This window comes from Portunus trituberculatus, chromosome 31 (assembly GCF_017591435.1).
Source record: "Portunus trituberculatus isolate SZX2019 chromosome 31, ASM1759143v1, whole genome shotgun sequence".
Classification (NCBI taxonomy): domain Eukaryota; kingdom Metazoa; phylum Arthropoda; class Malacostraca; order Decapoda; family Portunidae; genus Portunus; species Portunus trituberculatus.
In genome coordinates this window covers 20121000-20135311 of record NC_059285.1, presented here as the reverse complement: position 1 = coordinate 20135311, position 14312 = coordinate 20121000, and the positions used below count along the sequence as shown (strand labels likewise).

Genomic DNA, 14312 nt, shown 5'->3' with positions numbered 1-14312 from the left:
AACAAGGAAATCATACACACTACACAACGCCACCACACACCATCGCAACACCACAACACCATCATAAGTCACTACGTCTTCTTAATTAGTGTTGGCTGCGGCTGCCATGGCGGTGCTAGTGAGGCCTGTAAGTACCGCCAGCGTCAGCATTCCCAATATCAGCAGCAGAATCAGTATCAGCATGGCGATATAGAAGCCCAGATGATCAGCAAGCGTCTCGAGCACTGACAGGGAAGAGAAAAGCGGCTGCTGTTAGTTTTGCTTCTTGTTGGTGGTGTTGGTGTTGATGTTGCTTATTTCTCTTTAGTATTATCATCGTTTTCTCTCTCTCTCTCTCTCTCTCTCTCTCTCTCTCTCTCTCTCTCTCTCTCTCTCTCTCTCTCTCTCTGTTCATCTTTTCTTTCTGCTCTGATTTTTCTGTTTTTTTTCTGTTGTGTTTCCTTATTTTCTTTCCATTCCAAAAGTACTATGTTATTAATTCTACTACTGTTGCTACCATCACCTATATCAGGGGTTCTCAGCCTTTTTATCGTTAAGAACCCTATCTACCCGAACCACCAGTATTATCACATGGAACATGGAACTCAATATGCAATGGTACTGCAAAGGATTTCATTAGATCAGCCATCTAAGTATCCCTGGAAATCTTATGAACGCCCTGGAGTTTCGCGCTGTCAGGATGGCCACTGTCCATGAGCTAACATCATTAGGTCTCTATGACGCTGAAGACGTCTATACAGAACGGTTTGGTTGGCAATAGACAATCTCATTATCAAAGTTTAATTTCTAAGTTATGAAAATAAACTCATTTACGGGGGTTCATTTGTTCATGACATCTTGTAGTCTACTTACTATCCTAGAAGGAAAGAAAATATCATACTAACTTCAAGTTATCAATTGAGGAAGAAGTCATTTTTGTCCCAGGGATAGAGCTAGATGGTATATAAAAAAGACAATGCATACATATAAGCTAACTCTACTTTTATAGCGTTTTTTGTCGTAGATACATGCTTGAAAGTGCTTTACCTATCTTGATATCTCCTCATGTGACAGAAGAATATCCAAAAATATACGATATGCGGTTGACCATCTTTTCTGTGAAATATTACGATACCTGTTGAATCTGGCAACTTCAACGGGAGTTTGGGTCCTCTCCTAGTGTTTCCTTATATTTGAAACATTGATATTTACACATCATTGTGATCAGGGAAATAAAGGAAACTAAGTTTCTAAGAGCATAAAATAAAAAAAAAATTATGTCTACAGGTGGCAGTTTATGTACAAGACAAGCAAACCTGTGTGTATTCATCCACTCTATCCAGAAGCTCAACTAATTTTCTAAAGTTTCCCATTAGTTACACAACTACCATTGGTCTACTGTTTCTATCCAGTTATCTACAAACACGTGCACATTCACGGCAGCAACATGCAAAGTACTCTGAATACTCTGAATACTGCCTCACCTTGTTTCATTAATCAGTTAACTCTTGCACACTTTCAGACCAAAGCTATTTTTCATTTACCATCGACGATTTTATATTCGAATCAAAATTTAAACGACGATTGAGAACTTCAAGCTTCACTACTAGTCGTCCACTTGCAGCGCCTCACACTAGGCAAGAGTCGCCATAAGCAAGAGATCATTGTCTACCACTCATTAGATGGTGCAGTGAGGGGCCCTAAAGGGGTGATAAGGGCTCCTTGCATAGAGTCTGGTGGTGAGTGGTGTGTACGGGTCCCCTGCTTATAATGACACCGGGCTGAACAACTCGCCATGAACGAGGGCTCGCTGTGTGCCATGACCCAGGCACTGACAGTACCAGTGGTCCTTTACGTTAGGTTAGGTTAGGTTAGGTTAGGTTAGGTATAAAGGACTCACTTCATGACAGTGTTTGAGAAGTGGTGTGTGGCGGGTCATTGCTCATGGCGATCCGTGTGAGGCATTGCAAGGTTGCATCGTCACTGCTCTCATAACCACTGGACTGTGGTTGACCCTTTCGGAGTGAAATGTTTTGTCCCAGTACCTGTGTAGGTGATAATACTTTGAATCGTTCCGCCATCGCCATCGCCGCATCGTTAGCCTTGATAAACGGATTGTAATCCTCGACAAACACTTTTTTACCGTGGACACTGGAATCGCAGCCTGTCGTGGAATCCCATTGTTAACGTGGACTCATTTTCCTTTGCAGCTTCAAGCTCACTGATTGTCGTCAACTTGCAGCGCCTCACACTAGGCAAGGAGCCGCCTTAAGCAGTCTGCCGTGTCTACCGTTCACCAGATGATGCAGTGAGGAGCCTTTAAGGGGTGATAAGGGCTCCTTGCATAGAGTCTGTGGTGAGTGGTGTGTACAGGATCTCTGCTTGTAGTGACACCGTGCTGAACAACTCGCCATGAACGAGGGCACGCTGTGCGCCATGTACCAGGCACTGACAATACCAGTGGTCCTTTACGGGGTGAAAAAGACTTGCTGACAGTGTTTGGGTAGTGGTGTGTGGCGGGTCATTGCTCATGGCTACCCGCGTGAGGCGCAGTGAGGTGGCAGTGTCACTCTCCTCGCACTCAAGGGTCTGGGGTGAACCCTTACGGGATGAAAGGGTTCGTCTCAGTACCTGTGTAGGCAAGTGAACTTCAATTGCGTCACAGTGAGGTGGCAGCGCCACTCTCTTCACACCTAAGGGTGTGGGAATGGACCCTGACGGGGTGAAAGGGTTCTTCCCAGTACCGGTGTAAGCAAGTGAACTTCAATTGCGGCGCAGGAAGGTGGCAGCGTTACCCTGCTCGCACTCAAGAGTCTGGGGTGGACCCTTACGGGGTGAAAGGGTTCGTCCCAGTACCTGTGTAGGCAAGTAGACTTCAATATTGTGTCGTGAAATCGCATCGTGAGAACTGGAACCGCATAGACATCGTGGAAACCCGCATCGTTACTGTGGAAACTGGAATTGCATCTTGATCGTGGAAACTCGCATTATTATCGTGGAAACTGGAATGGCATCTTTATCGTGGAATGGAACGTTATTTTGGAAACTCGCATCGCTATCAAGGAAACTGGAATGTCATTGTTATCTTGGAAACTCGGAGCGTTATCGAAGAATCTGGAATCACATCTTATCATACACACTGTTATCGTGGAAGCTCTCGTGATCGTCGTTCGTTTCGTTATCTCTGAATTACTTAATTAGTCTTGGTATTATTCTTAGCCTCCGTAATTATAGAGATGTTGATCATTTTTATCTGATCTCTTTTACTGTATTATTTTTTCAGGGTATAGTTTAGTGTTCTTCAACCTTTTCTAAGTTCGTGCACCTTTATGAGAAATAAGGAGGACTATAAAAGAAATGCATCAATATTTGTAATTTTCCCCAACTTTAAGACTGAAAATCGATAGATAACATTATTATATATCTACCTGAAGCTGTAGTTTTTCTGTCCTACTACTACTACGATTACGAGTACTTCTACTTCTACTTCTGCTTCTATACTACTACTACTACTACTACTACTACTACTACTACTACTACTACTACTACTGCTGCTGCTGCTGCTGCTGCTGCTGCTACTACTACTACTACTACTACTACTACTACTACTACTACTACTACTACTACTACTACTACTACTACTACTACTACTACTACTACAGTGTTATTAATATTGCTACCACCACTATTGCTGCTGTTGCTTCTGCTACTGATGGTAGTTCTACTACTGTATATACCGCATACCTCCACCATCACCACCACCACCACCACCACCACCATCATATCCTCACCCGCATCGTTGTCGGAGCCGTGGTCATCGTCATCCTTACACTCGTCATCCTCCTCCGTCACCCACACTCTGATCTGCCGCGTGTAGAGACCGATCTCCCCGTTGTAATAGACTTGAATCGTCGCCACCACCACGTACACTCCGGGAGAGTCGTATACGTGGTGCACGACTAGACACGTCACTCCTGTAGAGGTAGACGAAGATTGAAGGGCTTAGTTAATACACAGACACAAATGCTCTCTCTCTCTCTCTCTCTCTCTCTCTCTCTCTCTCTCTCTCTGAATTGCCGTATCATTGATGTATATGCTTTATTTTCCCGGTGCTTGCTCATCAGTTAGAGTTGCATTGTTATCACTCAGCACCCGTTGTGTATGTAGCTTGTGTAAAATGCCGTAGTAATACCACGCTATGCCAAATTAACAGTGGGCATGGGACTCGTATTACGTTAAGGCAAGAAGACCACAGGCTATAGGACACAATGTGAACGGCTGCCCTACTTTACTGCTTGAATTACTTTACTGTCTTCATGTTCACTCTTCATTTGTGTTGGATTTATTTATTTTATCGCTATTTTCCTCTGCGTATTATCGACCATAAGGAAAAGTTGTGTGGATGGTGTGCCTGGATCACCTCTCATTCACGACAAAACGTGAGATAGATTGAAAGATGGATATACATGCATACAGAGAAATCGTAATAAGCATTGTTGTTGTTATTATTATTATTATTATTATTGTTATTATTATTATTATTATTATTATTATTATTATTATTATTATTATTATCATCATCATCATCATCATCATCATCATCATCATCATCATCACACACACACACACACACACACACACACACACCTTCCGGCAGGTCTGCATAATAGTCAGCGCCATCACCGTAGTTAATCAAAAGATGTGTCTCGTCGTCATTCCTCAACACAAGCTGAAACAGGCGGCGATGAGTTAGGTCAAAGCCAGACAATGGAATGAAATGTTAAACACTTAATGGTCTCATTTCAACTTTAACTACTAGTTATTAAAATTTCCGCCGATTTTTCTTAAGTCTAGTGATAGTTTAACAAGAATTCTACATCACCAATGGGAAATCATCCATGAGGAGGAGAGGAAATGAGAAGAACAATGTAAGGGAAAAGAATGAGTGAAGAATAAAGTGATGGAGGAAGAAAAAATCAGAGAGGAGAAATAGTAGAAAAGGAAATACAAAAATGGAAGGGAATTGTTGAGTAGTTGTTTTGCGATTAATTAGGAAAAAAAACATAGAGAAGACGAGAAGACTAGGAAAAACAGAACCGTTGAAGCCCTGGGAGGAAAAAAATGAAAGCAAAGGAACTGAAAGGAAAGTAAAAAAAAAGAAAAGGAAAGGTGGAGAAAATTTGAATTTCAATATATAAGAATGGAAATTATTCTTTTATCCCTTTTATATTTTCTTAATCATTCATTTTTAATTTCCCTTGCCTGTCCTTGTTTCCCACCTTCCCCGTATAGTCACCTGCTTTGCAATCTTATCTTTCCTTAATTTCTGTACCATTCCTACCTTTCTGCCTATCTTCCCTTCCTCCACATTTCTATCTACCCTTTTATTCACTATAAACAATCGTCTCCTTACTTAACACACATTCTTTCTTCCAATAGCACTCCTCTTACCATTTTCCCTTCCTCATTTCCTCAAGAATCAGTCCATTATCACCACCTGATCCTTACCTCGATGGCGAAGAATACAGGGTCACCAACGACGGTGTCCACGAAGTACGCCGTGACATACACGCTAGCCGGTTCTGAGTTGGGGTTACCTGAAAGAGTAGGAGTAGCAGAAGAAGAAAGCAAATTGTGTCAAAAAGTGGATTTAAATTATACTGAATAAGTTCAGCATCATTCTTACTCCTATTGTTACTCCTATTATTACTACTACTAATGCCGCTTTCACTGTCACAACAACTACTATTGTGATTATTGTTGTTATCGTTGTATAACCACCAAAACCATCACAACCCTAATATCAGTGTACTGTAACATTCACCTTCAACACCAATTTCACAACCAGTACCACCATCACCTCCACCACCACCACCAAAGTTCAACAACAACAACAACAACAACAACCATACCCTCCCTCTGGTAACCTTACTCGCTAATATCGTGCATGCCGTCACACTTATCTTCTCCCGGAAACTTTCTCACCTCGACTGACTACAAGCTGCTTGCCACCGCCATCAGAAAGGACCTCCACTGTCGCTGTCCTCACTATGATTACATTATCGACTGACATGGAAGCCGTCACAGTGTAGGTTCCTGGGTGACTGTAGACGTGGTTTACGGTGATGTCAACTGGACCTTCACGATGATGAGATTAAGTTAAACATTATTAGGTCAGGTGTGTTTCTATGGGTATGTGTGATGAGGACCCGTCGAGGTAGATTTAAGAGAAGGATGTAATGAAGAGACAGTTATGAAGATGAAGGAAAATGAAAGGATGGAAAGAAATATCAGGACGGGTAGGTCATATGTCAAGGAAAATTGAATATAATGAACAGAAGTGGAAGAGCTGGCCTATGGGACAAAACAATACACACACACACACACACACACACACACACACACACACACACACATACACACACACACACTCACTGTTCTCATCATCTCTGACGTGATTGGATCCGTCGCCGAAATCAATCACATAAATCGCGTTTCCATAAGTGGTTGCCTGGAAGAGAGAGAGAGAGAGAGAGAGAGAGAGAGAGAGAGAGAGAGAGAGAGAGATGGACAACATTAACTCACATTTTTTTATTATTATGAGTTCTAACTTTTTTAATTCATTTTCAATACATAAGCAACAGCAATAGTGTACACGTTAATGTGCAAACAATTAAAAAACACAAGAATAATATCAGTTAAAGATAGTACTACTTTTGGTTATCGATGTTTTTATTATTGTGAACTAACGGGACTGCATCAAGTTTGGAAGCTGAGAACAGGCAGTCCTCTACGGTTGAGAACAATATTTAGCAGCTCACTTACCGTCAGTCTGAATTCAACAGGCTCATCCGTGTATGCGTCATCCCCGATCGTTATGACAGTGAGAGTAAAGGAAAAGGCAGGAGCTGAAAGAAAGGAAGGAAAAGTGTAGGGTTATTAGGTGGAATGCACCCGAGGTACAGCAGTACGTAGAAGCAAAACAGAGATCTGTTGAGGAAGAGAATGAAAGGCGATATAATGGAGGAAGTAATAGGCATTAACGTTGTCACCCACCCAAGCACACATTTTGTTATCTTTTCTTCTTTCCTTCTTTGTCTTTATACATGCTTTCTCTCCAGAGTACTATTACGCTATTGCTGTTTTACTGCTACTGCTACACTTTCTTCTCAAGACACTCTACAGCCTACACCTTCTTTCTTCGACTCAGACACACGCACACTACTACTTCTCCTCTCCATTCTTTCACTCATCGATCATGTATATTCCAACTGGCAACTGCTAAAAATGTAAGGATTATTTAGAATATCTTCATAACTCCAGCAGTGATCTAATAAGGATTCTGCGTCATGGGAAGGGAAAATATCAATGAAAATATTCAGTGTGTTTGAAAATATATGTGATGAGAAAACAAAACCTTGTAAAACACATTTTCTGTGGTCTACTTACATATAGTTGGTGTTGTCACAGCCTGAGTATCTGATTCTTCCCATGGCACCGAGAGGCCATATGCATGAGGCGGGTAGTCACTGAGAGGATACTCATAGCTGTAGGTGACGCTTCCAAGTGTCACCGAAACGACAATGATGCAATTGTGGTAGTCGATTAGGTAGCGATGATGCAGTAAGATGATATCGGGACAGCCTGAAGAAGACGTGGCATTAGCAGACAAAGAGTTGAGGTTAAGTTAGGTTATGCTAGATTAGTGAAGTAAATTAGACAAGAGTGGATTAAGTCGGTGATATCTTAAAGTCACGGGAGGCACAACATCTAACAATCAGACTTCAGTCGTCAATAAAATTTGCTGGTGTGATTTGAAATGCAATTTCTTTCTGCATTCCCTAGCTATGTCTGCGCAGTTTACTTGATTTAGTTGTCTCGCTTTATTTGTTTCTAAGTTAAAAAAAACACTATTATTGTTCAATAAAACAACTAGGTCAAACATAAGGCAAATTGTAATGTGCTAGAAGTGAGAGCTGTAACAATTACAGGGAATCTGATAAAAAGGAATGTTTTGTAAAGAATCATGATTCTGTTCTTTGTAGATCTTGTAAGTGACGACTAACAAACTGATTCAATAAACAATAATATGTAATGGTAATGTCCTCTTTGGCCATGCACAGAAATACTGAAAAATAGATGTGAGAATGAGATTAATTTTTACTCATGAGAGACTTTCATCATGAAGCGATCCGTTGACTAAAAAGAAAAAAAAAATTGAGGATCGTTACCCCAAATGTGGGCAACATGATGATGGCCGGATTTAAAGGTCATATCATATTCCCAGTCATTACAAAGCTTCTTCCCTTCTCTCAAATCTTTTCCTGATGATTCCGTTTACCTTTTACCGTGGACGAACTAGACTCCTGTTTTACTATAGTCGAGTTGCTTTGGAAGAACGTGGAACTATCTTCTCTCTAACTTACAGAGACGTGGTATATATAAACTTTCACACCGCACACTGTACATTATTTTACCGTTTACCGTTGCTATCAATGTAATCTTCCTTGGGCCGTTCATCGAAACACTGATTAACAGATATAAAGGCGAGATAAATTTTGAGACACGAGAGGCCAACGCTAGGTAGTCATCAGGTTGAAGAACGAAGAGAAACCGCTGGAAACATCATAACAATAATAGCCATAAAGATCATCAGTTTTCAGGGTAATGTTTTGCTTCTTAACACTCCCAGTCACTGCAAGTAGACCAAAAGGCCTGGAAAGGAGTGGCTTAACTCATGGAAAGACCCTTAATTCCTACTCCTAATCCTACTCCTACTTCTACTCCTCCTACTACCACTACTAAATGTGATTTACCAGTAATTTCCCCGCTCTCAGTCGGCGTTCCATCATCGAAGTCCACCACCCAAGGCCACGGATAACTCTCGTCAGAGGTTACCTGACGATAATAAGATAAAATTATGAGAGAGAGAGAGAGAGAGAGAGAGAGAGAGAGAGAGAGAGAGAGAGAGAGAGAGAGAGAGAGAGAGAAAGTGTGGGGAGGGAGTGCCGGAGGAGGGGGAGAGACGCCAGGAAGTGAAAAACAAAGGTATAAGGATATACACACTTTAAGAAAAGATTAACATATAAGTGAGAAATTATACGTAAAGAAGAAGAACTGTATACCCTAAAAACTAAATGAAGATTGAATGAATGAAAAGAAATGAGAAATTTAAAACGAAGGAAGAACGTTAGAAAAGGAAACAGGTTATGTTAAAAAAAAAAAAACTATGCAAATTCGAAAAAATAGATAATGAGACTAAGTCGAAAAGTGTGTGTGTATTCACCTAGTTGTATTCACCTAGTTGTAATTTTACAGGGCCTGGGTATCATACTCGTGTGGCCCCGTCTCCATATTTACACACATCCAACTTTCCTTTAAAACTATGCACACTCCTTGCTGACACCACCACCTCACTCAAACCATTCCACACCTCCACACATCTTTGTGGGAAACTATATTTTTTCACATCCTTCAAGCATATTCCCTTGGCTATCTTTTTACTATGCGATCTTGTAGTTCTACTTAAGTTTTCCTCTCTCAACATCATTTGCTCATTATCCACTTCATCCAGTCCATTCAACAGTTTATAAACCTGTATTAAATCTCCTCTTTCTCTTCTTTGTTCCAAGGTAGGCAAATTCATTTCTTTTAATCTCTCCTCATAGGTCATTTCTGCCAATTCCGGAACCATTTTTGTTGCCATTCTCTGCAATCTCTCCAACTTCCTTATATGCTTCTTTTTATAAGGGGACCAAACCACTCCAGCATATTCCAATCTTGGTCTAATTACCATACTAATTAATTTCTTCATCATATCTTTATCCATATAATGGAAGGCTAATCCAATATTTTTATCAAATTATACGTTTCTCCAAACATCTTATCAATATGAGCCTCAAACTGCCCATGGTCTTGTATTATCACTCCCAAATCCTTTTCCTTTTCCACCTTTTTCAACACTACTTCTTCACCCATCTTATATGACCCTCTTGGCCGTCTTCCACTCTTCCCATCTCCATCACATGACTTTTGCTCAGATTAAATTCCATTTGCCACCTCTTGCTCCACTCCCAAATCTTATCCAGGTCTGCCTGTAAAATTTCACAATCTTCTTCACTCTTCACACACCTACACAACTTCGCATCATCCGCAAACAAATTAATATAACTGTTTACTCCCTCTGGCATGTCATTATATATACCAGGAAAAGTATTGGTGCCAGCACTGAGCCTTGTGGGACTCCACTCTCCACCACCAACCAGTCCGACCTTGCATCCCTTATTACCGTTCTCATCTCCCTCCATCTCAAGTAGTTTTCCATCCACTTTAACACTTTTCCTTTCAGTCCTCCATAAATCTCTACTTTCCATAACAGTCTCTCGTGAGGTACCTTGTCAAAAGCTTTCTTTAAATCCAAATATACACAGTCCATCCATCCTCTCTCTCTTGTATTTTGTCAACCACTCTTGAATAAAAGCTCAGTAGATTTGTTACACATGACCTCCCTTTCCTGAAGCCAAATTGATGATCCGATAATAACTTATGATCCTCCAGGAACCGTATCCAATATTTCTTTATCACCCTCTCACAAATCTTACCGACCACACTTGTTAGAGACACAGGTCTATAGTTAAGAGGCTCTTCCTTACTGCCTCCCTTATAAATGGGCACCACTTCAGCTCTCTTCCACTCTACTGGTACTTCCCTGTTTCTAATGAGCACCTTATAATATCATATAATGGATCAATCAATTCTTCTCTACACTCCTTCAATAATTTTCCTGAAACTTCATCTGGTCCCATCGCTTTATCATCTTTAAGTTCCTCCAACATTTTATATAACTCCTTTTAGGTATCTTAATGTCATCCATGTGCACATTTCCTTGTACATTCTGTGGCTTTACAAACATTGTTTCTTTAGTAAATACTTGCTGAAACCTATTATTTAGCAATTCCGCTATATTCTTAGGGTCATCTACTATCCCTTGCTCTCCTTTTAATCTTTCAATGGACTCTCTCTTTTAAGTTTACCATTTATGAACCTGTAAAACAATTTTGGATGTTCCTTACTCTTGTCTACAATATCTTTTTCAAATTTTCTTTCTTCCTCCTCCTTACCCTCACATACTCATTTCTTGCCACTCTATAATTCTCCTTATTTAGTATATTCCTGCTCTTTTCCATCTTTTCCAAGCCACATCTCTCTTTTCCTTAGCCTTAACACAAGTTGCATTAAACCAATCCTTTCTTCCTTCCTCTCTTGGTTTATACTTTGGTACAAATTTCATAACTCCTTCTTTATAATATTTCATAAAAATCTCATATTTCTTTTGCACTTCTCTGATTTGTAACATCTCCTCCCAATCTAATTTTCTGAAATAATTTTTCAAACTTTCTGTGTCCATCTTTCTATAATTCAATCTACCACTCCTGTATGTCTCGTCCTTCCTTCGCTGTGTTGTTGCTATCTGCATTTCCATAACCACATGATCACTCTTTCCCAAAGGACACTTGTATTGTATATCTCCACATAGGTACACTTCTCTTGTTAACACCAAATCCAGTCTAGCCGGTTCATCATCTCCTCTATATCTAGTATTTTCCTTCACCCTCTGTTCCATCATATTTTCCATCATTAGATTAAGAAATCTCTCTCCCATGCTTCTTCTCCAACACCACTTACTAGATTTTCCCAATCCACCTCCTTACAATTAAAATCTCCTACTAGTATCACCTTTCTTTTTCCAGATAATACACTTTCCAAACTCTGTAAAGTATCCTTGATCATATTGTCGTATTCCTTAATGTCCAAGAATTTGTTTTAGGAGGTACATAGGTCACCATGATTATTAATTCTTTTCCATCACTTTTTATCCTTATGCTTATCACTTCTGCGTTGTTCTTCCCATACCAAACCTTATCCACATTTATTTATTTCTTCGTCATAATCATAACTCCTCCTCCACCTTTACTCTCCTATCCTTTCTCCATATATTATATTTATTATCCAAATTTATCTTTGTTTTTTCATGCAATTTTGTCTCAGTCAAACACACGATATCAGGCTTCTCCACTATCATATAGTCTTGCAATTCCAATCTACTTGACAGTATCCCATCTATATTAGTATACATTACGGTCCACCCACTGCTCCCTCTAGGGGTTCCTCCGTATTCCTTCTTTCCACATACCACTTTCTGACTCTCTCTCCTATAACTCTCCAAAAAAACTTTTCTCTTTCCTCCTCAGACCGCTCATCATTTTTCCTTCTCGCCTCTTCCACCAATTCCTTATATCTTCTCCTCTCTTCCTCATTTCTATTCTTTCTCACAAACACCTCTTTACAACCTTCTATCTCTCTTAACTTTGATGTTCTATATAGGACATCCTCCGCAGATTGTTGTGACTTCAGTACTACTTTAATCGGTCTGTTCACTCCCTCCTTATACGGACCCAGTCTATGGATCTCTTCCACTTCTTCTTGTAGGTCTTTTTTTTCATCATCATTTAGATTTTTGAACAGATCTCTTACCGTTTTCAATTCTTCCTTAATTCTCTTAGGCTTATATGTTATATTTTGTTCTTTCATCCCAAATATTAACACACTCTTCTTCTTTTCTGCTATTTCCCTTATCAATGTTTCCTTATTCTTCATTACATTAACCAGTTCCTTGGACCTTTCTTTTTTGTCTTCCTTCAACTGATCTTTAATTATTTCTTGTAATCCAACCATCTCTGCTTCCCTCGACTCAGTCCATTGTGTTTTCTTCAGTTCCCATTCCCTTTCAAGCCTTTCATTCTGCTCACTAATCATTTCCTTAAAGTCATCTTTCTCCTTTACTACTCTCTCCATTTTCTCCTCCAACCGTCTCTTGTATTTTTCAACCTCCACCTTCAAATGCGCATTCTCATCCACCAATCGTTTTCATTTTCCTCCAGTCTCTTAACTCTTTCCTTCAAAGCCTTGCGGAATTCTCTATCCTGCTCCTCCTCACTCCTCTGAACTTTTAATTCCTTCACTAACTCCTCAAATCTCTTCTCCAACATCACCAATCTACCTTGCAATGTTGCCCTGTTGAAGCTGGACTCATGCTTTGACTGGCCACTTTCGGCTTTGCTCCTGGGCCTCATCAACATATTTTGAATTTGGTAATTTATTCCTTACCGGTCTATCCATTTTTCCTTACTTTTCCTGGGAACATGTGGGTGTGTGGTCACTGGGGGCCAGGCCTGGTAGTTACGTGTGTGGTTGGATGCGTTGGCGGCTGCTATGGCTGGCCTTTGTGGGTTCCCGCTCTGTCGTTTGGAGTGTGGAGGTTCTCCCACCTGCGATCACTCCCATGTACACGCCACCAGGCTACGTTCACTCTGTACACTCGCTCTGGTCGCCCCTCAATAGCAATAACTATTCTCACTCAAGCACATTGCTTAGCGTGTGGAGTGTTATTTAGATGCCGTTCATGCGCAGGAGGCACGTCCGCTCTCCACGGAGCGCGGAGTGTGTGTGTGTGTTTCACTGTTTGATCTGCTGCAGTCTCTGACGAGACAGCCAGACGTTACCCTACGGAACGAGCTCAGAGCTCATTATTTCCGATCTTCGGATACGCCTGAGACCAGGCACACACCACACACCGGGACAACAAGGTCACAACTTCTCGATTTACATCCCGTACCTACTCACTGCTAGGTGAACAGGGGCTACACGTGAAAGGAGACACACCCAAATATCTCCACCCGGCCGGGGAATCGAACCCCGGTCCTCTGGCTTGTGAAGCCAGCGCTCTAACCACTGAGCTACCGGGCCGTGTGTGTGTGCGTGTGTGTGTGTGTGTGTGTGTGTGTGTGTGTGTGTGTGTGTGTAATAATAATAATAATACGGTTTATTAGTAATTGCAGTACATACATACTGAAAATGTACATATAGGGATTAAGGGAGACTTAAGATTAGACCTTAACTTAACTGTTTATGGCTCGCACCATGGAGGGGATAGCACTGTGATGATAACGGTCAGTTCTTGGGGCCTTGAGTGGCATGACTCCTTTTTTTTTTTTTTTTGTGTGTGTTTGTGTGTATTTGTGTGTGTGTGTGCGCACGCGCGTGTCCATCAACACATTAAGAGGTTTTAGATGAAGCATGCAAGGGGAAAAGTGGAAAGTGGGCAACAAATATGAGAATGCCATGGAAGACAAAGGAGTGAAAAGGTGAATGTGGGTACTCGTAAAGTACGCACCATGATCTTTAGGCTGACCATCACCCCTCCAACGGCAGGAACCAGGTCAATGAAGATCGTAACTGGTGGACCGGGACTGGAGAGAGAGAGAGAGAGAGAG

General features: G+C 40.9%; 1 protein-coding gene across 1 annotated transcript in view; it reads right to left on the bottom strand.

Annotated features, from left to right (window-relative positions):
• LOC123511302 overlaps nt 1–14282 on the bottom strand; it is a 14653-nt gene extending 371 nt beyond the window's left edge. The window contains exons 1-10 of the mRNA XM_045267077.1: nt 14213–14282; nt 8796–8877; nt 7429–7623; nt 6805–6887; nt 6415–6490; nt 5965–6117; nt 5488–5576; nt 4627–4708; nt 3771–3953; nt 1–224 (exon numbers count right to left, since the gene is read on the bottom strand). The exon at nt 1–224 is cut by the window's left edge and continues 371 nt beyond it. Of these exons, the coding sequence (XP_045123012.1) occupies nt 82–224; nt 3771–3953; nt 4627–4708; nt 5488–5576; nt 5965–6117; nt 6415–6490; nt 6805–6887; nt 7429–7623; nt 8796–8877; nt 14213–14233 (1107 nt within the window). The 5' untranslated portion in view covers nt 14234–14282 and the 3' untranslated portion in view covers nt 1–81. The remainder of the gene's footprint in view (nt 225–3770; nt 3954–4626; nt 4709–5487; nt 5577–5964; nt 6118–6414; nt 6491–6804; nt 6888–7428; nt 7624–8795; nt 8878–14212) is intronic.
• Between the last annotated feature and the right edge of the window lie 30 nt (nt 14283–14312).